The following is a 26,898-nucleotide window of genomic DNA, read 5'->3' as shown; positions in this document are numbered from 1 at the left end:
AGATAGATAGACAGACAGATGGATAGAGTGAGGGCGATAGATAGCTAGATAGATAGATAGATAGAGTGAGAGTGATAGATAGAGTGAGGGCGATAGATAGATATATATATAGAGTGAGGCCGATAGATAGATAGATAGATTGATAGAGAGTGAGGGCGATAGATAGATAGAGTGAGGGCAATAGATAGATAGATAGAGTGAGGGCGATAGATGTGTGTAGTTGTGTGTGTGTGTGTGTGTGGTTGTGTGTGTGGTTGGATTTGGTTGGGTGTTTGGTTGGGTGTGTGGTTGGGTGTGGTTGTGTGTGTGGTTGGGTGTGTGTGTGTGGTTGTGTGTTTGTGGTTGTGTGTGTGGTTGTGTGTGTGTTGTGTTTGTGGTTGTGTGTGTGTTGTGTTTGTGGTTGTGTGTCTGGTTGTGTGTGTGTGGGTGGGTGTGTGGTTGGATTTGGTCGTGTGGTTGTGTGTGTGGTTGGTTGTGGTTGTGTGGTTGGGTGTGTGTATGGTAGTGTGTGGTTGGGTGTGTGGTTGGGTATAGTTGTGTATGTGTGTGGTTGTATGTGTTGCTGTGTGTGGTTGTGTGTGTGGTTGGGTGTGTGGTTGTGTGTGTGTGGTTGTGTGTGATTGTGTGTGGTTGTGTGTGATTGTGTGTGTGTGGTTGTGTATGTGTGTGGTTGTGTGGTTGTGTGTGTGTGGTTGTGTGTGTGTGGTTGTGTGTGTGGTTGTGTGTGTGTGGTTGTGTGTGTGTGGTTGTGTGTGTGGTTGTGTGTGTGGTTGTGTGTGTGGTTGTGTGTGTGGTTGTGTGTGTGGTTGTGTGTGTGGTTGTGTGTGTGGTTGTGTGTGTGGTTGTGTGTGTGCTTGTGAGTGTAGTTGTGTGTGGTTGTGTGTGTTGTTGTGCATGCGAATGTATGTTTGCACAAGTGTATTCTAGTGAGTTCCTGCGTGAGCTCGTGCGGCTCCGTGCCTGGGTTTGTGTGTGTGCGCATATGCGTGTGTAGCCTAGGTTTGTGTGCAGTGTGTGTTTTGCACTTCTTTATCTCGCTCTCACACCCACGCGATTATGAGCGTTCTTCACGGGCCCTGCGAGGCTGGAATTAGCGCCTCCTTCTATGTCGAGCAGATAAACTTTGCCGCATATTGATTCCCCACAAAGAAGATGACATGTCCCTGCTCCGCACCCTTTATCTGGATGGGTAAGGGAGATGTTGGGGAGCAGGGGGGAAGGCATGCCAGCCTGCAGCGGAGAAGCCTCTAGAGAATGAATGAATGAAGGGAAACTTGTACCGCGCAACTTGGCCCAAGGGCATCAAGGCGCAGTCTGTAATTGTCGTAGTGCATAGTTACGGGTAAGCCTCTACAAAAAAAACACGTTTTTAATGCTTTACGGAAAAGCACAATGGAGGGTTGTCCTGCCAGTCCAGGGGGAAGGGAATTCCAAAGCCTCAGCACTAAGGTAGAGAAGGATCTACCTCCCCATCTTGCTTTTTCAAATCTGGGAACTGAAAGAAGATTTTTATTGGATGAGTGGAGAGCTCTGCTGGGGGAATAAGAGTGGAGGAGGGACCTGATACCCTCTGGGCCAGAACCGTACACAGCCCCATGAGCGAGACAAAGGATCTTGAAAGACATCCTGGACTGGATAGGCAGCCAATGTAGGTTTTTTTCTGGCCAAAGATGCTGGGGAAAGCCTAGGAAGATTGAGGACCATCTTAGCCACCGCATTTTGCACTGTCTGCAAGCGCTGGATAAGGCTCTTGTTAATACCCACATAGAGCGCATTGCAGTAATCCAGTCTTGAGGAAACAAGTGCCACGGTGGCTTGCTTCCAGGCATCAGGGGAGAGGTAGTGAGCGATCTTTCTGAGGATCCTGATGATACCGCAGCAGGTAGAAACAGTCCTGCTGACCTGGCGGTCAAAAGACAGTGAGGTATCTATCAGTACCCCCAGATTCCTGGCGGATTGAGAAGGAAGGGGACAATCCCCAAGGGAGGCTGGCCACCAATCGTTTGACCAGACGTCCTGATTGCCCCCAAAGATCAGGACCTCTGTCTTCTCCCCATTTAACTTTAGGAAGTTATGGATCATCCATTGAGATACTGCCTCCATACCATACAGTTCCTAAAGTTCAGGGCGGAATCACTCACAGACTGTGAGAGAGAGACCATAATTTGGGTGTCGTCAGCATATGACAACACCTCAAGCCCAAAAGATCTCACTACCCTGGCAAGTGGGGCCACATAGATGTTAAAGAGTGTGGGACTTAAAGAGGATCCCTGGGGGACCCCACACTGCACAGGTTTAGAGGAAGAGAGACATTCGCCCAACTTCACCCTTTGTTCTCTTTGGTTGAGGAAAGAGGTCAAGAGGCTCAAAGCTGGACCTCAGACTCCTATCTCCCTGAGACGAGTAACCAAGATAGAGGGAGCCAGGGTGTCGAAGGCTGCCGTGAGGTCGAGCAGGACCAGGAGGGTGGTATGGCCCTTATCGACCTTCGAGCGGATGTTGTTAATGACCACGGTAAGGGCAGATTCGGTACTGTGGGCTCTTCTAAAGCCATGTTGTGATGCATCTAGCAAGATGGAATCATCCATGAAGGAGCTTAGGTGGCGGTTAAGATGAGATTCAAGTATTTTTGCAGGGGCAGGTGATAGAGAAATTGGCCGAAAGTTTTTCAAAACACCAGGATCCAGAGTGGCCTTCTTCAGGAGGGGTTTAACGACCACCATCTTCCATGAAAGAGGGAAGATTCCCTCCGTGATTGCCAAATTCATCACCTCTAGAGGAGGAGGAATAACCACTACCCTACAGGCCTTCAAGACCTTAAGCGGACAGGGATCCAGAGGGGAACCAGATTTGGTGTTGTCAAGAAGCTGATTGATCCCCTCAAGGTTAAGGAGAGGGAAATTAAGGAGGCTAGCAGAGGGTCCATCCACCCGACACCCCACGATGGGAAGGGCCGGGGAGGAAGGAGAACCCAGCTCAAGATTAAGGGATTCAAAGGAGTTATAGATATCTGCAATTTTGGAATGGAAGAAAATCGAGATTCTATCACATAGCTCTTGGGTTTCCACTATGGGATCCACAGCCTGAGGGGAGAGAGGGAGTCTATAATCTTAAAAAGGTCTCTGGGGGAGTTCAGGGAGACAGTCAAGTTGGCAAAATTAACCCTCTTTCCCTCAATTATAGCTAGCTTGTATTCTTTTGGAGACATTTATGTTGTTCCTTCTCCATGGGATCGAGATGAGCCCGCCAGAGTCTCTCCTGTTTTCAGCATCCCTGCCTCAGCAGCCTCAGCCTATCTGAGAACCAGGGAGTTGAAGGGCTCTTTCTGGCAGAGTAGTGCTGTTTGGCAGGGGCCAGGATGTCCACAGCCCCAGAAATGATGTTTGAAAATTCGAGAGCAGCAGAGCTAGTATCCCTCATTTTAAAGGGCCTTAGTCTACTCATAAATGGAGCGAGTGTCTCATTATTAATCTCCTTAAAATTCCTTCTAAGTTCCCATTTCCTAGTGTTCGAAAGGGAAGAGACAGTATGATGGAATTTAAACTCCAGGGGAACGGCCAAATGATCAGACTAAGCAAGTGGGATTGGAGTGCCTGCCTTCAGTCTGGGGTCATTGGAGAAAACTCTGTCAAGCGTGTGCCCTGCTAAATGAGTGGGGCTATCCACAAGTTGTGTCAGGCCGCATGAGTCCAGGGTTTCCACCAGGGAAAAGGTGTCTCTGAAGCTCATGTTATCCAAATGGAAATTGAAGTTGCCTAAAAGGGTGATGTTGGATCTATCAATAAAAGGTTCTAATACCTTCATCACGTCTTGGCTAAAAGCAGATGTGGGACCTGGCGGCCTGTAAAATAAGAGGCTAGAGAAGGAGCCTGAGGGGGTAGAGTTAATGGAAAAGTACATAGCCTGAAATGAATCTGAGGGAGTAGAGAGGCATTCGGTGCGACAGATGGAGGAGTTTTTGTGTAATATTTCTAACCCTCCTCCTCTACGCCCAATTCTGTCCATCCTAGTCAGGACATAGCCCTTAGGGATTGCATCTACGAGAACAGGGCCTGAGGATTCCGACGCCCAGGTTTCAGTAATGAACACCCAGGCGGGTTTCCTCGACGAGACAAAGTCCCTGAAGGCAATGTTATTTTTGATTAAAGATCTCGCATTGATGAGAAAGCCTTCTTCACTAACCTGGGGGAGGGGATTAGACACCCCAGTGACCGGCAGCGCCTTCAAGGTATTCACTTTTATAGGGCGTCTATGGTTGCATTTGCAACTAAGTGCACCTATGAATGCCTCAGGGCAAAAAGGGTGATGTCAGGGCTTTCTAAGGGGTTTTAGAGCCAAAAGTGCTTGCGTTGAGTAAAGGGCACTTACTTGAGGATGGGTAGGGGAGGAGCCAGTATCCCTGGCCCCTGGCGCGAACTCAGCGCGGACGGGCGCAGACGGTCTTGACTTAGGCGCGCGTCCTCTGAGCACGGAGGAGAACATGGAGCCTAAATAAGGTGGCGCCTGAATACAGAGCAGCGCGTGACCAATGAGGGCAGAGACTCAAAATGTATGCCGGCGCCCTCCACAACAAACAGGAAAACCCGTGGTGGACTGGGGCGCTGGCAGGAATAGCGAGATGCGGGGTGCGGCGAGCCTCTAGCAGGTAGGAGCCAGCAAGAGAGTGTGCAAACATAGCAGAGTCAATTTTAAAAGAAACGGTGTTAAAAACGCGACATCGTAATCATGTAGCAGAGTTAATTTTTAGAAGAAGCAGCAGTTTTAAGAACGAGGCATCGTAATCATGCACTCACCAAATTAAAACAAAAGAAAGGCGCCTTATCTTTCCTGGTAGAGGAAAACAACGCGAGATAAGAAAGGGGCGGCGTGGGAGATAAGGAGAGAGAGAGGGGACCGAGAGAGGTAGAGGAGGATACATACGAGGGGAAGATGGGAAAAGATAAGGAGAGCAGAAAGGGTCCAGTGAGGGAGAGGAGGCAGCGATGGGTGAGAGAGGGAAAGTACAGAAAGGAAAAAACAAGGGGGTTAAGGTGCCGAATGGGAGAGCGATAGATTAACAAGCCACGCCCTGGAAGGTGCATCTCAAACCACAACAAATCACTGCCTGGGGAGTCAAAAAGAGAGAAGGTTCTGGTACCCCAATCCAGGCCCTGTTAATTATTCGAAAGACCTGCAACTAACCTACAAAGAGACCCGATGTACGTGAGGACCCGAGTTAAACCACCATTTACACAAATGTAGTTGTGTGAACGGACTGGGAAAAGTTTCCGGAAACTGAAAGAGCCCTTCTGGTTAAGGTAAATGGGACTAGTTTACAGGCAGGAGCCATTTTATGATACAATCCCCATTTTTCTAAAACTCTAAGACAGATGATCAAAGGAGCACTTTCCAGTATGGTTTTGTGCAAACGTATTGGATGTGCAATACTCTACCCCTCCCCCACAGTGCTTAGTGTGAGAAGGGTAATCTGCACCACATCTCAACCAGATGGCAACCAGTGGTGCGCGCGCACCACAGAGAAGCCGACGCGGGAATAGAAACCAGTGGTGCGTGCGCATCACAGAGGAGCGGGGGGGAGGGTGAGGGAGCCTGTCTGTGTCTAGGACGATACTTGATGTAATCAAGAGCATGTAAAAACAAGGCCTCAAGTGAGAGCAACAAAGCAACAGGCTCTCAGCATTGCTGTGGCGGGGGCGCGCATTCCTTTGAAATCTGAAGCGGGGGCCGGGGGAGCGCATTCCTTTGAAGTCTGAAGCAGGGCGGGGAATCAGAGCGGCCACGGTCGCTTTGATGTTCTTGTCTTGTCTTGCTTTGTGGGAGGGGTAGGGGGAGCGAATTCCTGTGCACGTGCCTGGCTTACATGAACTGTACGCGATCCGCAGTGGGTAGACTTTTTAGGTCTGCTTACTATAAATCTCGCCTATCATCCCTTCGGGATGGAATAGGCGAGACCTAAAAAGGAGGAGGGTGAGCGCAGGAATACCTTCCTAGCACCATTTATTATCCCAAACACATTAAATGTGCCTGAAGTGTCATTTAAATTAATTATGACGACATACATATTCAAAAGACTCATGAAACCATACATTTCCAAACAGAATTGTTGGTTCGAAGTAGGTGACTGAAAGAGTGGTGTTCAAGAAGGCTATCCTCCTTGTGCTCTCGTAGATTTCGTAGGCTGGTCTTTACCGTTCTAATAAGTGTACAACCGACATAGTAGTGTGCTGCGGCTCGGCAGTAAAAGCACAGGACTTATCCCATGTTACCCGGTTGCCCCCTATATCATCTACTTTGTCCAGTTAAATGGGACAACCATCATGTGTTGCGAATATTACCTAAAATGAGAGATTTAATTTGTCATCCCTTACCTTGGGTCCTGATGAGACCTTAAATACCTTGAAGGCCGAAATGCTTTGACCATTCCTTGTCTGTGAGAAGTAAAATCCGCAGATAGACATGAGGAATTAGTCTTTGATGGAGAATTAAATCAGGAGATATAAGGAAAAGACTTGTATCCCCATACATTATTTTGTGGTTAGGTTTCAAACCGGTACAAAGGACAAATGAAACCAACATTGTATATGTTCATTTTGACGTAAAAAACATTTCTGGGAGAGGCCAAGATTTACCGTAATTTTGTGTTTTTGTGGAATTTGAAAATATATGTATATTGATGATGTTGATTAATGTCTGTTAAAAAATTTTATTTAAAAAAAACCGCAAAGGAAAGACCAATGATTGGGTTTGGAAATATGTGGTTCCTGAGTCTTCTTGGATATATGTCGCTGTAATTAATTTAAATGGCATTTCAGACAAATGTTGGGCCTGATTCACAGAACTAACTTAAGACAAATTCCTAAACTTACTACCATTTTGGTATTCACAGAAGGCACTTACTCATTGATGAGTAAGTGACTTCTGTGAATACCAAAATGAGTAAGTGCCTTGTGTGAATACCAAAATGGTAGTAAGTTTAGGATTTTGTCTTGTTAGTTCTGTGAATCGGGCCCGTAGTGTGTTTGGGATAATAAATGGTGCTAAGAAGGTATGCCTGTATTTTTAAGCACGCTATCACTTGTTAGGGTATACTGGCGCTGTAGCAGTGTGTGAGGCTAGTCTGTGGAGTGATTATTAAAGAGCCATGTGTTCAGCTTCTTGTGGAATTCAAGAAGGGAGCAAGAGGCTCTGGTGTGTTGTGGGAGGTCGTTCTAGGCTTTAGGGGCAATGTATGGGAAGGCATGACTTCCTGATCTGTTTTTGTGTATGTGTGGGGTGTGTGCTAGTGAGATTCAAAGCAGAGGTGCCTAGAGCGATGGTGGAATTGAATGCACCTGTTCAAGTAGTCAAGACCTGTGTTGTGAAGTTTTTGTACATGTGGGTGAGGAGCTTGCTGTGTGCTCTTATGTATCTGGAGCCAATGGACTTCCCTTAGGTGAGGTGTGATATGAGCCAAGCGTGGGAGATTGAGAACCGCTCTGACCACGGTGTTCTTGATGGTCTGGAAGCTTTTTGTGAGTTGGTTAGTTATTCCTGAGTATCGGGCGTTCCCGTAGTCCAGACTACTGGTGATGAGGGCTTGGTTGGTCAGCATCTTCGGGGCGTTGAAACAGGACAACGCAACTGAATTGACTTGAGTGGACATGTCCAGTTTGCTGGACATGATACGATTCACCAACCAAGAATATGATCTTGAATCATAACTCAGGCTGCCAGTCCCTGTTCAGCAGTCTGCTGTCTCTAACTCGCTTTGCACACAAGAACTACCGATACATACATACTTGGATACATAGGATGATACCTGACTGCCTAAAAGTGAGCTATCTAAAATGTAAATCCACTTCTAAAGAAACCAAGCCTACATCCAATTCCTTCTGAAGACTCCCTTCCTATTGTCCACCTACCTATTTGGCCAAGGTCATCAAGAGAGGTATAACAACTTAACTAAAGCACTACATTTTTATTAATGACTTTCTTGGTATCCACAAATCTGGTTTCAGAGGACCAGGTACCAGTACTGAAGCTATCATTTTAACAGGGATTGATGACATACTAAACGTATTTGATGGGGGCCATCCCTTCCTCTTATCCTTTTGGATTTGATTCTGGTATTCAACACTGTTGGTCGTGGATCCTCCAAAACTTTCATACCAAATTGGGCATGGATGTCTCCGTCCTGAACTGGCTCATACCATATTTATAGGCAACATTAAACTAGGCAAAAGTAGTAGTTCTGAATATGATTCTAGGTTCTTGCATTTTGATGTGCCTATTGGCTCAATGCTGGTGCCTCCTCTCTTTAATCAGCGTTTAGATCAATTTGGGAACCTATTCATAGATCATGGGGTACAGCACTGAAATATCCCTGAAGATTAACCCTGCGGATTCCATTAAAAGCCCAAAAGCAAGTTTGTAAAGCATCCATGTTTGGATAACACAAAGACATTTAAAATGTAATGTTCTAAAAATGGATTTCTTCTCAACACAATGTCTAATATAGGATGAGACAAAAGTAAATAAATGTAATCTAAAGTCCAAGATTCACTTCCAAATTGACAACATTCAGAATGAAATCCTTCACCTAAGTTCCCACATCTAGTCAAGTGCTAAATCGGCCAGATTTCAAGCGTGCCAACTCAAGAAAATTCAAACATCTGATATCTTAACATGATCTCAAGATGACAGCGGAAGCCCTAGTAATTTGTCTCTTTCAATATGGTGCTTCACTACTAACATGTCTCCGAAAACTTCATGCAACTCCTTTAAAAGCAATAACTGCATCGGCTGCCAGCAACGAACCAAGAGTAAAAAATCTCACTAAATCATACCTGCCCTCACTGTTCTTTAATGCATACATCCTGAGCGCTGCATTGCTTTAAAAACGTGGGCAGTTTTACAAGAAAGTGCAGCAGCGCGGCACCGCAAGCCATTTGGCTGTGCCACGCTGCAGCACTTTCAGAGCACAGGAATGCAACATATTTAGAATAATGTCACATTTCTGTGCTCTCCCCTGCACTGGTGCACAAACAGCTGCCATGCGCCGGCACAGGCACCCTTGCACCACGGTGCAAGGATGCCTGCGTCATGGGGAGATTGTTTTTGTGCAGGAAGGGGCAGCTTCCTGCGCGAAAACACTCACTACAGGCATTTTCCTCTTTCAATGCGTGCTGTAGAATGCAGCACGCATTGAAAGAGGAAAAAAACGAGGAGAAATTAAAACATTTCTCCTAGTTGCGCCTCACTACGCAACCCCTAAGGTGGCATAGCATACTGACGCATTTCCAGGTTTACAGTTCCTTCTAAATCTGGAAATGTGTCTGGTACCATGGGTGTTGCGTGGGAACACCCACAGCAACACCCATGGAACGCCCCTTTCACGCAAAGTGCTGCGAGTAAAGGGGCCGTATTTACAAGGACAGGAAAAGCCACGTAGGGTGGCTTTTGATGTCCTTGTAAATATGGGGCAGAGAAATGCGCTGCCAGTGCGTCACAAAAAGTGACGTACTTGTTATGTTATGTTATGTTATGTTAAATTATCTTAAATAGCGCTCAGCTGCCCCAGCGAAGGGGCGTCCCGGCGCTGTATAGCAGATAAGTAGCTGACTCCAAGGAATTAGACATGGGTAACTTCCAGACCAATTTAGTTAAGGGGAAAGAGATAGGTTTTGATAGCCTTCCTGAAGTCTAACAGGCCTTCCAGTTCTCGTATGTGGGCTGGTAATATGTTCCACAGATTTGCTGCTAAGAAGCGGAAGGAGCGTCCTCCCGCTCGGCAGCGCTTAATCCGAAGTACTCTGACCAGGTGTTGACCTGCAGAGCGTAATGCGCGAGTTGGAGCATATGGGGTCAACAGGTTACCAAGCATTTTGGGGATGGCAAGCTTTAAGATTTTAAAGGAGAGACCTAAAGTCTTAAACTGAATTCGCTGTGCCACCGGGAGCCAATGAATCCTCCGGATGGTGCCAGAGATGGAGCAAAATCGAGGAAGGCCTACTAAGGCTCTAGCAGCCGCATTTTGAAGGCGCTGCAATCGGGTAATTTCTGCTTGATTTGCACCCAACAGCAAGGAGCAGGCATAATCCAGTCGGGAAAGGACCGTTGACTGGATAATCAGCTGCTTTGTGGCTGGGTCAAAGAATTTAAGGATAGGTTTTAAACCGCGCAAGATGCCGAAGCATGTGGCAGATACTTTTTTAGTATGTAGGCAGAAACTAAGGGAGGAATCCAGCCAAACCCCCAGATTTTTGACTTCACTTTTGGGTTCTGGAACTTTACCCAGGACATTAGGCCACCAGTGATCGCCCCATAGGTGAGTGTTGCTTCCGACCAAAAGCACCTCGGTCTTATTAGCATTCAACTATAGACAATTAGATGTCATCCAATCAGCCACGGCGGTCAGGCCGTTTTTAAACCTGACAGAATCAGGGGCCGAACCTTCCGTAAGGGCGACCACTACCTGCGTGTCGTCAGCATATGAGACGATGGTAAGGTTCCATTGCTTGGCGACAGCAGCCAGTGGCTGAACATAGAGGTTGAATAAAGTAGGGCTCAATGCCGAACCCTGAGGAACGCCCTGCTCAGTAGGATGCGCCTGACATAGGAAGGGAGGGGTGGAAATACGAAATGACCTCTCGGTTAGAAAAGATCTAAACCAGGCAAGGGCCATGCCGGTGATCCCTGACTCCTCAAGCCGATGAAGTAGGATCCTACGAGAGACGGTGCAACGCAAGGCGCTTGTAAATCAGCCCCAGGATGCCTTATGTAAAAAGCCCTTAAGCTTAACACCCATAAATATCTGACAGAAAAACCTGTTAAACTGAAGTATTCATGAACCTAAGAAATTCGAACCTCCTCCTTGAAATACCTTTCTTAGAAAAGAGAACATCTCAGCAGAACTTTATCTGGCAAAGCTCCCAAGATTCCTCAAAACTCTGCCTAGTCAAATCACAAATGCTCTGTGCTCCCACATTTACATTTGCACGCAAATAATTCCTGATATCTTCAAGCTTCTTATCTTGTTCTTGCTCATGTATGTTAACATGAACTCCTGTAACGCCTTATCTCAAACTCACCATAGGGTCTTAGTCACAATGTGTTACACCATTCTTAAATGACCCGATTGTCCATCTATACTGGCCCCAAATTTTTAATTACTTCCCTCAGTTATCATATTCGAAACGTGCATTTACCCTTAGATTTTTTGTAAGTATGCCTATATTATGATTGTTTATATGTAGGAATTGCTATGTATGTTATGTTATGTTATGTTAGAATAGTTTTATATAGCGCTCGGCTGCTCAGAGGAGCGTCCCGGCGCTTTTAAGAGAAATTGAGAGCAGATGGCAGGGGCGGATGAACAGAACATAAGACTATTGGACAAAGAGCCAGGTCTTTAGCTCCCTCCTGAAGCCCAAAAGATTAGTGTTCAATCTCAAGGGGACAGGCAGAGAGTTCCAAAGCTTAGGAGCAAGATAGCGGTAGGAACGACCACTAATTCAGGCTCTTCTGACAGATGGAACTCGTGCCAAGGCTAGAGAAACTGACCTCAGAGTCCTAGACGGCAGATAAAAAGCCAGTCGATTTCTGATGTATTTTGCTCCTACGCCATGGAGAGCCTTAAAGGTCAGTGTAAGAACCTTAAAGATCACGCGTTTTTTGATGGGAAGCCAGTGAAGTTTTTTTATTAATGCCGTTGCACTTGTTCTGCGGTGCAAGCCAAAGATGGCTCTGGCAGCGGCATTCTGCACAACGTGCAGGCGAGAAAGGAGAAACTCCGGCAGGCCTAGATAGAGCACGTTGGAATAATCCAGGCGCGAACCTATCAAGGCCTGAACCGTCACTTTCCGGTGACAGAGAGAAAGCAACAGTAGAAATGTCCTGAGCATCTTGATGATGCCAAAACACTTGCCGACGAGGCCCAAGATCTGGGGCTTCATTGTGAGGCCGTCATCGACCTGCACTCCCAGATTCTTGGCCTTGGAAGAGGCAGCCGTGGGGGGAAACAAGGCCGGCGGCAACCAAGATTGCCATCTGAGGTCAGAAGAGCAACGAAAAAACAGCCGCTCCGATTTATCGGAGTTGCATTTAAGGCTATGTTGTTCAAACCACTTAAAAACAGCCCCCAGACAGCCTCTGATCAATCCGCCATCGAAGTCTGCACCCTTCTGACAGGTAAAGAGAAGCTGGGTGTCATCAGCGTAGGACACGATCTGGGCGCCGAAAGACTCCACCAGAGCCGCCAGGGGTGCCAAATAGATGTTGAACAAAGTAGGGCTCAAAACAGAGCCCTGAGGCACCCCTACGTCCAATGGCGGCATCTCGGCAGAGAAGGGGGGGCCCAGACCGTTTGACGCCGGCCAGCTAGGAAGGACTTAAACCAATTGAACACCGCTCCCCGCAGCCCGATCTCCCTCAATCTGAGAAGGAGACCGTCGTGGGGAACGGTGTCAAAGGCCGCCCCAAGTCCAACAGTACCAACATGGCCTTACCTCCAGCGTCCAACACCTCTCTGATGGCATCGGTAACCTCCAATAATGCCGTCTCCGTACTCATATTGGCACTATCCATAGTGCTATTATCTATACCCACTGTGTGTTCAATATTTTATGATTTACGTCTTATTATATAAACCCAGTATCTGTTTAATATTTTTGTTTTAAGTCTAGTTTCATTCACACTTTTCAGTGCTCTGATGCTTCTGTGTCTTGTCGGCACTCTCTAAAACGCAATAAAAAAATATATCGAGGAGCTGCAGAGGTGGCTAATTAAATAATGAAGGATTGATGATAATTTCACCTTACCTCCATCTTCTGCAGCCTCTTCTCTCTGGGTATAGCCCAATCTAAGTTGCATGTCTGTCCCCCGTAATGTTGTTTACTGTAGTTCTGAAATTTGAAGACAACTCATTTCATTAACCACAACCTCCGCTTCTTTGAACTATACCCATGCAACCTAACAAACCATAACCTTCTTTAGACCATTTTTTCATTCCATGAACTATTTGCAAGACCTCAAATAGCGCCAACAAATGATCAAACCTACCCCCTATTAATCTAACATGCCACAAAGAAACTGGATGAAATGCATGGAATGTGTTCTTTGGGAGCACAGGAATAATCAATATAACCACCAATAACAATCAACCACCGGGTTAACTACTAATCTTGGGTTCCGAAGTACCATGCTACTCACCATAAAGTGCTTCAACGGTGCCTCATCAGAAGTAGTAAGTGCTGGTGCTATAATTAAATAATTAGAGGGTTGATGCTCAGGATTAGGACTGTTTGTGTCTTTGTAAGACCTAGTATGTCTTTGTAAGACTAAATGCTTTTGCCAATTAACAAAACCTTCATAAGAGAAGAATACATGTCAATACCATCAATATTTATTAGCAATTTGGATCATTATAGAAGGCAAAAAGAGTGTTAGTCAAACCATGTATTAGCTGAAATCAAAATAGTCGAAGACATAATCTGCACTAGGACTAACATACGGGCAATGCCTGAAACAAGCAATCAGCCAGAACCAAATATAAAGTCAAATGACAGACTGACTAAAGTCTGCTCTCTAAGCAAATACCAAAAGCTTTAAGTATATATCAAATGATGCACTAGCACAGATTCTGCACAGTTAGAAAAGCAGGAAATGTCTAAGTATAGATCAAAAGACAGACTGACATAAAAACTTTTAGGTTAAAAGACAGGGAAAATCTGGCACATCTCCCAAAAGAAGACATTTATATAGAGTTTTATACAGAAAAGTCACACACTTGATATGGTGTGAGATAGCATAATAGGGCTGGAATAACAAAGATACATGTGATTTACCCAATGACTGCTCATATACACAAGACACATCAAATATGTTACATCTAGTAAACATCTACAATGCTGCACATTATTGTGTTTTACATACATAGGAAATGAAGTAAATGTTAATGCTTTTATGTAATTTATCAAACAATAACATGTTAAAAAAATGAATGGTTCTCTCGTTCGAGCCTATGCAAAATGCTTTGAATATTGCAACATAGACGAACATCACAAACACAGCATTCCTGTAGGAAGGCAAAATAATACAATTGTATTTGATCAACAAACAGACAAGGTGAATAGAGCTTCTATTTCTATTATTTTTCCAAAATGGAAAAGCACACACAAACATGCACATGGAAAGACTTGTTAATGTGAAATAAAACAACACATTTTATTTCTGAATGAATGTCAATGGAAACTGGTTGTGGCCTTGTCATGTCAAATCCAGCCTAGTTATGCTAACTTAAACACATCTGAAATAAGCGTTAATTTCTATTTATTAAAAATACTCCTCACATAAGCGCTGTATAAACCCAATTACAATACAATACAGTTGTGAGGATTGACTTGTGGAATAAGACTAGACAGTAACAATACTCTTTCTCAAATGGCTGCCCATTTCGCTTATGAAGTTCCACATGGAGATTCCACTCCATTTTGTTAGAGAAGAGCAATTTTTGTGTGGCCCACAATAGACCACTAATGGTCTGTGTTATTCCCTTTGGACCAGAAAAGCCTACGGGTAAAATGGGTGGGTCACTGTACAGACACCAAGACTTATTAGGAGATTTACCATCTCCTTTTATAGCACCACGGCCATCCTGATCCTGTGTTCAACTGAACTCCCAATTATACATCAACATTCCAGCATGAGAGTTCCATACATGGATCTACAAGGACACCTTCATAAAGAAAAAAGAATACTCCAGATATACCAGACTAAGCCATTTATAAAAGAAGTCATGGGATTATTGGGCTATATATCTTGTTAATGTATCACCTTTCAACTTAGAAATGTCCCTAAACTATGAAATCTTCTTTCCTCTTGCAATCAAAAATCATGTTCTCAGCCCTCTAAATCACCCAACTTCATCTTAAACAACGGTTTCTTTTTTTGTAGAACGTCTGCTCTCATCAGATTCTAATGGACATTATTCTCTCCTACCATTTCTCCTTAAAGTGACAACGCTGGAATCTAGAAAAGGGCATCCTTCTTTGGGATGGGTTCCTTTAAATCCAATGAAAGTAGCACATAGGAGCTGGGTGCCGAGTTTCTTCTTTCACGATCACTCATAGCAGGAATTGGGTTACAATATGAGACCGGGGCGAACAGGGCAGAACATAGGCTGGGCAGTTAAATAACAGTGGCCCCCATCTGAGAAGCGGATAGTTAATAAAGTGGTTGCATTTGCAAATCGGGAAATTGCAGTCATGTAAAGAAACACTATAACACTAAGCTATAGAAGATTGCATGTTTTTTTCTTTCTGTAGCCAATATTTGTGGTAATATCAGAGAAATCAACAGTAAAAACCTGCCCACCAAACCATAAAACAGGTACACAACAACCAAAAACCGGTCCACTCATTGACCCGCCAGACCAGCCCGTCTGGCACTACTAGAGAAACCTATAGATCAGTTCAACCCTGGTAGGGGACCCAGAGACAGTCCCAATAGCCTGGATGGGAGTGGATTGAATGGATGAGAGACCTTCGACTCATCCTGCCTAAAAGCTGCTATGCTGAAGCGGCACACATTTTCCTTAGAGACACATTCATGATTTGCTGCTTGAGAGAAGCAATGTTCTAGGGTACTGGAGTGGATCACAAAGTATTTAAATATTACATAATTTTCTCTGTAGAATAGTATGTGAAATGTTTAGCTTTTTAGAAGCTATGGGAACATTGGCCTGCAAAAGGAATGTTTTCGTCACATTAAAACAACTTCATCAAAGAATCCTACCACACCCCTCCAAAACACCTTCTGCAGAAAAAGAGTGAGAGTGAAATAGGAGTAACAAGTCATTATTTCACCCCTGAAATTGATTCATTGGAAAAAATATTATAGATTTTATGATTCTAGTACAAAAGTGATGCAATTCTGATGCTGAGCTTAGAGGATATAAATTCTGAACTCAAGGGGTCTCATGGATGGGTAAATGGGATTTATTAGGATCCCAATCCTGGTCAGATGTTAACTTCTTGTTGATCTAAGGCAGCCCCAATACAGAGTACCCTCCTGGCAGTGACGTTCATCATGGTATGGTTGAATGATTGGGTGTGAGAGTCACCCTTGTCGAAGGACTGATCTGTACTATAGCACGGACAAGAAGATACCCAGGCAGTCTCCACTGTATGAATGCATGAATGGATGTATGTGGAATTTCTATAGTGTGAACTTGGCTAAAAGGCAGAAGATCGCTGTACAGAGTCAAAGACAAGAATAAAGTCAACAGGTGATAGGAGAGGTAGCTGGTTCATGAGTATAAAATCCACCAGCTGGCAGAGGACGCAGTAAACGTGGCCTCAACAGGATTACCATCTGTGGAATTACTGCTGGTTAAAATACTACCACCATATTACAGCATGGTGATGGTAATTCCACTACTGATAATTCAGCCAACATCTACTAGGAATTGGCTCTGTAAAGCAGACCCTGGGTACTAACGCATCCCCATTGCTTTAATAGAGTGGAAACCAGCTGGATTCCCACATTCGTTCTTTAACTGATACTTGTTTGGAGCCGGCTGGGTTGTGTCAGTGTGAAGTGTGCTAAAAATTAGTGAGATGCTTGCAGCCAGACCGTTACTCACTCAGTGTGTGCCAGTGGCGTAGCTAGACCTATTGCCTCCCGTGGCGGTCCCTGCGTTTACTGTCCGTGGCAGCCGTATGTAAGATCTGGGGGCTAGCGATGCCTACGTTAGCCATCCGCGACAGCTGCAGGTAAGTGTGGGGGGAGACCGCCGCCCCCAAAACTTGAGCCGTCCAGGGCAGATCGCCCCCTTTTGCTACACCACTTATTGTGCAGAACAGTCGCATGCAGAAGTGATGACAAAATCTTTTTTTTAATCCAGTGTGACCTGGCTACAAATATCTCTCTAAAAGAACAATCAATACTTTCTGTTGTCCTGGTTGTGTCCTAGCCAGGGCAGATCCAACGGAGCATGGCTGGAACCTCACAGCTGGCAGTCAGACAAAGCCAGGAGCCCAGAACGGGTAACTAAGGCACACACTGAGTCACTTCACAAGTTTCGAAGATCTTTGCATGTTTTTAGGGATGTCGGCTTATGTATGTCTAATTGTGGGATCAATCTAATTTTATTATTTTTAACATCACAATGCACTGTGAAATGTTACATCATAATAAGAATAAAGAAAAATTGAAGTAAACCTGGAAAGCTTCAAACTTGTAGGCTTCACGGACTTCTATGAAGCAGGTAGATAACTCCGGGAGCTATTTTATTAGAACTGGAACTTGTGACTGGAGCAAAATAATTAAAATCACCAGGAAAAGCCAGCCAAACATATCACGAGGGACTGATGACACAATGACTCTGAGCAAAGTAGAAAGATAGAGTTATTCTTCGGGACCTGTCCCGCCTTAGGGTGGATGTGCACTCACAGGGCTGCCTCTAAGTCAAGGGCAAAAGTGTACTCACTCTGCTGTCCTCGGGTCAAGGATCCGAGTGCCTTTGCAAAGGCCCTCGTAGCAGAGATGTCCCTCGCCTAGGATGAAGGAGCTGCTTCACAGCTGCGTCTAAGAAAAGATAACTATGCTGTTTTGTATCTCTTTCTCGTTGACTTGTTTCATATAGTTTCAACTTTCTTTTCCTGTTTTGTTTTTTAGGGTTATACATCAAAAGACTGAAGACAAATAAAAATGCAAAATGTATCAGGTAATGCAAACCTGTGGGAGAATTAAACTTCTGTAGATCACCCCAAGATCAACTCCAACCCGACGCTAATGAAGGCATTGGGACCGTATCATGAATCACCTGTGAATGTGCAAATATTGGTGCGTGCACATGAGCACCCTCCTTTGTACGCGTGCAGCCGTGTTTCTGGGAGGATGTATGACGGTACAACGCGTACCGTTACCACGCAGGTTTTACAACGCAAGTCTTTACAACGACTTGCGTTGGGGGGCGCTGGATAGTGGAATAGTTTAATTTACTATTCTAACTCCAGTCCCCGTGGATAGTAGGGAAGGTGTTGGATAGTAAATTAAACTATTCCCTATCCTACAGCGCCCTCCAGCGCAAGTCGTTGTAACGACATGCGTTGTAAAACCTGCGTGGTAATGGTACAGCGTTGTAAAAGTTTTGTCGTAAAGGGTGTTTCCCTTCTGGGATGTATGCACCTAATCATCAGTATGTTCCTATACCCCCTGCTGTGCTTAGCTCAGATTTTGCATCATGCATATGTGCCCTAATCGTAACAGACTGCCAGGGCACAGACTGATGATCTAGCATATAAATTAGAGAAATGTGTCTGCACTATATCAAATATGAGCACAAACCAATTTTTATAGAGGCACAATTTGTTTATGATATGGTTCCTGTTTCCTAAAAAAGTAGCCCTTGGCCACATTTCTCAATTTTTGTGTATTTTTATAGTCTTTTATGTGTGATTTTTCATAGCTCAAGACTGGGACTTGAAACACTCTTTAAGCGCTGTGATTGATTAAAGAGTGTTTCAAGTCCCAGATTGATTGATTAATCAATTAATCAGGGGAATGTAAGCGTGCTACTCACCAGTGGGGGTCTCATGGCGCTGGGAGCGGGGAGGGGGGTACAGAGGGTCGCAGCTCCTTTCAGTCGAAGCTGATAAAATGGACGCTAGTGAATCGGGCACGTAGGAGATTAGTTTAGCAGCGGATTCTGGTATATATATATTTTTTTAACTCTGCTAGGTCTTAGAGTATATATCATAAATGGGATACTCAATTCGATTGTGTGGAGTTCACTACTCCCAATCTATGTACTCCAATCTGTGCACAAAGCAGGTCATCCGATCTCCTCTTTTTGCTTCAGATCAAAGTGGTGCACATTTTGTGTAGCTTTAAGTTGCTATTGTTAACTAGCTCCAACGTTTACTGTGTAGGCCGTAAAACTGTCGCTTCTCGAGATTTAAATAGCGATTTTATGCTAAAGTGTGACACTTATGGATCGGAGTCCTAAAATTCTTAGTTTGGAGATACGAATTTTCTCCTTTTAATTAACTTTTCAGAGGTGCACACTTCGGAATCAAAAATATGAATTGATTGTGCAAATGCACTGTTCTGCGAATGACACTAAAACAGTCACTCTACAGCTAAGAGCAGCGACTTCAAAAAGTTTCTGTGCGCAACATATACCGGTGTTTTCTGACACAAACTTGCTGTGCGCACTGTGGTAATCTGGCGCTTTAGGTCAGAGGTCAAAGTACATGCGGCAGCTGCACTATGAACCAAAGGGCGCTACTGAAGGCTTTGTTAAATATTGGGTTAAGAGAGCTAATGCATTTCAGTCAAATGTGCGGGTTTATTGATTGTTTGATTGCTATCCTAGAGTTTTAATTGATTGCTGAGACAGGCTGCCTGGGGCCCACGGTAGAACTTACTCAGAAATCAGTGCCTCCCTAAGAGGATCCCAGTGTCACTCTTTAACGCCTATGATGAGCCCTGTTCGGGAACAGTGGTGTTATTGCTGACCTCTGAGTAGGTGTTCATTTGTTAAAGCATCACTGGAGAAGGTGATCTCCGGGGTGACTGCTACTTTAACTGGAACAAGTTCCTTAATTCTTGGGAAGGGAAAGCCCGAGGGTGTACAGAGGGTCAACCGACCTCCTTTATAAAGCTATACATGCACTGAGGACCAGATTTTAGCCCCTGGCATGCTCCACCGGCAGCAATGAGGGCAAAGGGGAGAGGATGTAGCCTTATGGCTAGAGCATCCTGCTTTGGAGCTGGGAAACCAAGGTTCGAGCCTGGGGTTCGACTGCACATCCTGTGATTCTGGGAAAATCACTTAATCTCCCAGTGCCTTACAAAAAGAAATAATGTGTCCTTGTGTAATGTATCTGGTGCTCACGTAAATGCTCCAGTTCGTGCTATATAAATCTGGGAGGGAAAAGTAGATGGGGGTTACAGCATTTCCCACACATTTGAAGACGGGGGAAGCCAGGCTAAATGTTTTCAGAAGGTATGAGAGTCTTATGTTTTCTTTTTGAATCTTTCCACAGCTCCCTGCCAATGAGAGCCTATGAGCCTGGAGGCTCCGTATCTACCCAGGATGGCCATGGCCACGCAGAGGACAATTTCTACATCATGGAGTAACTCAGCTCTCTGCATTGATATGCACGTTGGAGGGAAAACCTCCAAAGGCCATAGAACCTACTGGAAGCGGCTGGGTGCAGGACACGGATATTAATTGCCGTGGCATTTTAGAACTTTAATAGTTGATTTCTTATTGAAAAGGAAAACATCGGGGAGGCTTTCTGCAATCCACTATGATGGACCAATCAATTGACCAATATCCAGTGCGGGGAGATATCTGAAGTTGCAAAAGAGAACGAGACAGCAGCCTTTCATTTCCATCAGAAACCACCCTCTACCATGATACAAGCATATGAGCAGGGGAAGGATGTCCCTAGAGTATCAACAAGGGGAAAGGATTAAAAACATCCCTGCATAATGAAACTAGGGGTGGGGGAAGCATTTCCCAACAGTATGAGCCAGGGAAAATGACTAAAAAGTACATTCCAACATTTTGAGCCAGGGAGAAGGACTACATTACATGCTGACTATCAACCAGTGAGACGGACAGAAGGATCTCCCACTACTATGAGGCAAGGAGAAGGACCGAATAACACCAGACAGTATGAGCCAGGAAGAAAGACTGAAGAACGTTCCAATAGTATGAGCCGGAAAGAAAGATTGAAGAATGTACCAATAGTATGCGCCAGGAAGAAAGACTGAAGAACGTTCCAATAGTATGAGCCAGGAAGAAAGACTGAAGAACGTTCCAATAGTATGAGCGAGTAATTAGATCTTGAATATCAACCAGTGAGAAGGACTCAAGGATCTCCACTAGTATGAGCCAAGGAGGAGGACAGAATAACACCAGACAATGTGAGCCAGGAAGAAAGACTGAGGGACATTCAGACAGTATGACACAGGAAGAAAGACTGAAGAACATCCTATCAGTATGAGCCAGGAAGAAAGACTGAAGAACATCTCAACAGTATGAGCCAGGAAGAAGGGCATCTGGACAGATTGATTCAGGGGTAGAGGGAAAGGAGGGCAGAAGGAGATCTCAACAGTATGAGCTGGATAGAAGAGGGAGAAATTACCCAGTAGTAGGAGCAAGGTGGGGACCAAAGGTCATCCAAACAATTGGAAAAGACAGAGCAAAGGACATCCCAAAAGTGTGATCCTGGAGAATGGGACTGAAGCAGAATTGTAATAGCTGAGAGTTTGTTTTAAATATTTAGGAAGCAGACGCAGGCAGTAAAGAGCCACCTGAGGTACAGCCATCTTTTCTTGGTTATTGCTTCTAAAGCCAAAGGGGCGCTATGACACACAGATACCCGCACACGAGTTATACAGAGGACCAAAGTAAATGTTATTTCACTCTTATTTGTTTAATACACTCAGTTGAAAGTACCTACACTACTGGGAAGCAGTCCTCATAGTGCCCTGGTCCTCACAGCGATGGTGTTTGAGTCTGTCATTGTTTTTTTTTTATATATTTTTTTATTTTAACAGTAAGACAAGAGTAGGCATTACAGATATCAGGTATCAAACAGTAAAATGCAGATCAGGGACAGGCGGGGGAAGTATACATACAAATAACCATCGTAAGAAACACATGGCCTATCGCGATTACGCATATAAGAGAAAGAGAAATAAACAGTCTATTTGACGATCAAAAACAATCCCACCCGCGCGACCCCGTCCTCAATGATACAGGCTAATTAGAGCCAGTGTAGACACCCGGACAATAAAGGATCCGTGGAAAAGAAACAGCCCACCTCTCGTAAAAGGAAAAAGGAAAGACAAAAGGGGCCATAGAACAAAACAAAGGCAAAATAAAAAAACCCTCCCCGAACCCCCCACCCTGCACCCCTGCAATGGCTACGGCCCACTAGCAGCGTGCCTGTCGCCCAAGAACTACCCTAAAAGCAGGGAAAAAGAGAGAAAGTGGAGGAGGAAAAAGCAAACACACTACCGGTCTCCCACACCCCCCGCCAGCAGCGATCACCCCGAGACGTAGTAAAATCAATATCCAGCAAAATATACAGACCAGTCGGGGGAGTATAGTCAATAACCACCCGACTCCCGTCACATTATAGGCACCACCCCGGCATTGTATAAAGTTATCGTATCAAATTCAAGCGATCAAGCTCAGCCCTGGCCAGTACGGTCTTTCCTAAGAGTCTTTTTCACTCGTGCCGCCATCTTGATGGAAAAGGCAGAGCGTTCATAAAAGTTCATGTCAGTGCAGAAGGATCGAAAAAAGGATAAAAGTTCACGAAGTCCACCAATCGAACGAGGAAAGGTGTCCAGGAACAACAAATATCTCCAACAGTCACTGAGGAACTTGTTACCACACAGAAAACCGTCCATAGATGTATTAGGCGGCAGCAGATTCGCGCAGGAGACGCTGGCGATAAGCACGGGCTGGCTTGTTGTTAATTGGGGACCGCCAAGGCTCATTAAATCCTGGATCTGCACGGGCACCTCGATCTCAGATGTGCAGTGCAACGCTGTTACCACGGCTAGCTGGAAAGTTAACAGAGAGTCGTCCTCCGGTCCCAGGATACCGTTCACTTTTACAGTCAGTGTCCGGAACACAGCGATGGTGTGCGAATGGAGCGCCCCAATGGCGGCCATGACGGCCTGCAGCGATAGCGTGTCTTCCGTCTGCTCCATCCCCTCTCAATAGGCGATAGAGCAGGACTTGAACCCCGGAGGCCGGCTACTCCGGGGTAACAGGCCACACAAATCCGATGTAAAACAGTGGGCGCTCCTCGTCTGGCAGAACACACCGTCGCCGCTAGCGAGGGCCCCAGCCCGTCGACCCAGAGAGGGTAGCAAGGTCTCTGGGCACCAGACCCCCACCACGGCAGCCGGTGTGGCACGCTGGTGTGTCCTCGGTGTAGACTGTTCACAGGATCGTCACCAAAAATCAACAATTCACGGCACACTTCGGGAGACCGGGCTCAGTCCAGGTCTCACGGCCGATGTTGATCAATTCCGATCCGGATAGGCTAGAAATCGAGGCCCCGGCTTCCACACGTTGTTAGGCCGAGAATAGAAACACGCGTATCTTCGTCTGCGGTTGAGGTAGAAAACTCGGGATTGCACCTTTAGAAGCAGAAAAGCTTCATGAACACGGAAATCCGGTGTGAGTCCAGGATGAAAGGCAGGATATTCGAGCTGCTGGCGGAGGTCGGCGGAGCCGGGAGCTTACGCGGCCATCTTGGTTGCTAGCGTAGCTCCTCCTCCTCGAGTCTGTCATTGTTTATCAACACTATAAAGACTGTTCTGTTCCTTGTAGAATGAGTTATACATTCCTATACACACACACACACACACACACACACACAAGATGTCCACACACATATCCATTGCTCATCCACCAAAAGCTAAAGGAGTGAACAAGAGTACACAGTGAGAGGCCGTGATTCTCACCAGAGAACCAATAAACCGCAAAGTATCACAATTCATCATTACAGATTCAATGATCCCCTTCCCTAGGGAGATTCCTTATTACAGGATGGCTTCCGAAGGCTCAAGTGGTTACCGGTGCTGTCTATAAACCCACCTTTAAGATCAAGGACAAATGAGAAGTGTGCGACTTGCATGAAGGTACTGCCCTTGAATAAGTGTGGGGTCTTGGTAAGGTGATTAGGTGTGTGTTGCTATAGAGGAACTTAGTTTAGGTTCTGACTAGAGATTAGATCTTTGGGAAGATTCCACTGAGTGCTCCTGAGAGGGAGCCATGTTCAGGAAGCTGTTGTTGAGATCAAGCCCTAGGGCCTATGAGCAGCTCCACTGAGGTGAGATGCGTAGAGCAGCTCACAGGTTGCCCTGACTCATGTCCCTGATGGCCCGTGGAAAAGACCTTTTAACAGGGACACACCCCAGACTTCAGAACCAAGGATAATCTGCTCACTTATGGCTTTTATAGAGTGACAACTGGGAAGTGCGTGGCACCCAGGTTACCCTGCCTTGAATGCGGACTGCAAGGAACAAATACAAAAATAGAGGAGGGACTGAGCAACATATGCAACAATGTCACTTCTCCATAGGAAGGGCATTGCATCATTATTATGAACTTCATTGCATTCACAGCCAAGGTATCAACAATCATTATCTTTATTATATCCACAGGCAAATACAATATGAAAGGTTTGTTTTTATTTTTAAACCACACATTCAGGTCCATCTTTCAATTCTAAGCAATGAATGATTGAAGCAATACACGAGTTTACATTAAAAATAATGTGTGTATCTGTAAACATTCTGTCATACTTGCCAAGCAGCAAATCACAAACTAAGTAATGTAAAGGATGACTTGAGACGTGCTCAGGCTTGTCAGAAGATTTTGTGAGGCCCAGGTCACCAACGTGATGTGGGGCCCCTCTCTGCTTTTAAGGAGACAGTGGTGCTTACCATAAGTCGTATTAAGAATATATAACAAAGCAAGCTAATGCTGCTTTTGTGATATGTAAGTAGATTTAGAAGTAGCAACACAGGTCCCCTGAAAAGAGCTTACCGTGGGACATAAAGCCTGGGCTTCTCCCTCTATATAATGGCCCTAGAAACAATGCAGTGCTGTTATCCTTTGAACCACTCCCAGACATGCAAGTTCACACCCTATTTTTCGGCCAGAGAATGCATCCTCCCCCTCCTTCAAATCACTTGCCGAACAACAATTTATGGTGCATAAAGGCTGCAGATTATATACAAAACAAGAGATATTACATTTCGTAACTTATTGGTTGGTCATTTGAAATCCCATGTTTGCTTGTTAGACATCACACTTGTCAATATCAAACATTGTCCCAATTGTTGACCTCCATCTCTGGCTGACAGCACTAAACCTATATGATGGCCCCTTTCGCAGGTGTTCAGTGTTCTGCGGATTCTAGGCTTCCCTTGCTATCTGTCGTGGGCGGCCATCAGACCTGGCCTTGGCTGTAATGCAGTTTCAGCCTGTCCTGGACCCTTGCTGAACACTTGCCTGCTCCCAGTGCCCCTGTCGTGTGGCATACCAAGGACACTGTCTGAGCAGCTCTTCTGATCTGGCTGTCATTGTGTGCTGTGCCTGCTGCTCCCCAGTGCCTGTGTCGGGAGGCATACCAAGGACACTGTTTTATCAGCTCTTCTTCATTGGTTACTCTTTTTTTCTGGGTATCTTTCTGTGCTGCCTCCACGTGCCCTCCTCTACTGTCCTTGCAGCTGCAACAACCACCATTTTTGGTGTGGGTGGGCTCTATGGCGATGGTCAGTTATGATCAAAGGGGTCCCGTGCCCAACCTTTTGACCCCTATACTCGCCCCGCCCTCCTACCATTGGGCAGTTCAAAGTTTCAAAACATGTGTCCAAATCACTGTGCATCATTTTTGCGGGCTTCCTGCCTTGCTCTCCTGGTGTTTCCGCTGACGGTAGGGGTTCCCTGCTGCCCCTATCCGGTCCGGGGATGCCTCCCAGGCCTGTGTCACTATTTGGAGCTCACCAAGATAATGTCATTGATGAGATATCAAGCCACATGAACCTTTTCATCACAGATCATAGAAAGTGTGCCATAGGGTATCAGTTTACTTTTCCATGGAGAGGTCTCTTGTGATCATGTTCTGTTTTTATCAGTACTGTGAAGTGGCCTCCTGATTGTCAGAGCCCTATACAAAAACAACAACAAAGTACATGTAATCACAAATGGAAAACTGAAAAAAACATTTACAAGTTACCTTATCCGTTGTAAATCACCTACCAACTGTTAAAGGGATTTAGAAATGAAACAGAATGACATTTTAAAGCAAAAGAAAGTTAAGCTTGTTTGAAACATTTACAAAGAGTTGTATAAGTAAAGTAAATGTTTCAACTTTGAAGTTGTAATGATGTGCTAGGAGTGGAAGATGGCTTGCAATTATAGTCTGAGTTGTGTCTCTGACTCCCCATAGCAGCCGTAGCTGTGCTAAGTTCCCATTTAACTCCCTCAGACTTTCTGCAGTTGTCTGACAATACATCAGCCGCCCCTTCCCCTCTGCTCTCAGTACAGGAGGGCAGCTTTGTTTTCTAGCTCAGACTCAGGGGTAGGATAAATGAAGAGAAGGGTGGCCTACCACCCTTCAAAAATGCACACGGGCTCTGTGTACAAGCTTTTGCATATAGATACTGAAATGCAACACAGTATTAAGTCAGCGTCCCACCATCACGGAAAACATGATACATGGACAGGAGTTGTAGACTTTACTATGTTCTTCTTATCAGTACATTATACATTGGGAATAAACTTTACTTGAGTGAGCACCAGTACTCACTGTTTACATCTATGGGCTCAGATCCATCTTTTACACTGTCACTATACACCCTGGTGTATAGCCGGGCATTTTTACCCTAACATCTACATTTCAAATCTGAGAATATCTAACTACACTAAGATCAATTATTGCACCCAATGGTAGTCTATTTGCACTGAGAACCTCTATAGGTTGAATTGGCATCCATGCTCTCTCCCTGCAGCGCAGTCAGGCACCAAAGTGGCATCATGGTACACACGAATTACAAGCATTACGATTAAAATGAAACCTCTGTGCATTGTATTGACAGTGTTGTCCTTCTTGTAGACTGAAGCGACAGCAGCTAGGATTAATCATTCTTGGTTTTGCATACAACACTTTATCCATAGGGGCACCGTGCCTCTCCTGCTTCTGGTTTAAAATACTACTTTGATAAGTACGTGTTTATCCATTTTATTGTTCAATCGCTTCATCTCAGATAAACTACCATTGGAGGGGGGGGAGGGGGTGTTAGGAGAAGTAATGAAAATCACTAAGGTGTTCTGGTACCATACAGCTGAGTTCCTTTATAAGGTCATGG

The 26,898-nt window shown here is 45.1% G+C and overlaps 1 protein-coding gene across 1 annotated transcript in view; it reads left to right on the top strand.

Moving 5' to 3' along the window:
- Nucleotides 1–21,374, top strand: part of LOC144767186 (hepatitis A virus cellular receptor 2 homolog) — a 140,798-nt gene extending 119,424 nt beyond the window's left edge. Inside the window, exons 5-6 of the mRNA XM_078650748.1 lie at nucleotides 17,656–17,704; nucleotides 20,031–21,374. Coding sequence (XP_078506874.1) covers nucleotides 17,656–17,704; nucleotides 20,031–20,124 — 143 coding nt within the window. The 3' untranslated portion in view covers nucleotides 20,125–21,374. The remainder of the gene's footprint in view (nucleotides 1–17,655; nucleotides 17,705–20,030) is intronic.
- The last annotated feature ends 5,524 nt before the right edge of the window (nucleotides 21,375–26,898 follow it).

Source organism: Lissotriton helveticus, chromosome 7 (assembly GCF_964261635.1).
Source record: "Lissotriton helveticus chromosome 7, aLisHel1.1, whole genome shotgun sequence".
NCBI lineage: Eukaryota > Metazoa > Chordata > Amphibia > Caudata > Salamandridae > Lissotriton > Lissotriton helveticus.
This window is presented reverse-complemented; position numbering and strand designations above follow the sequence as displayed.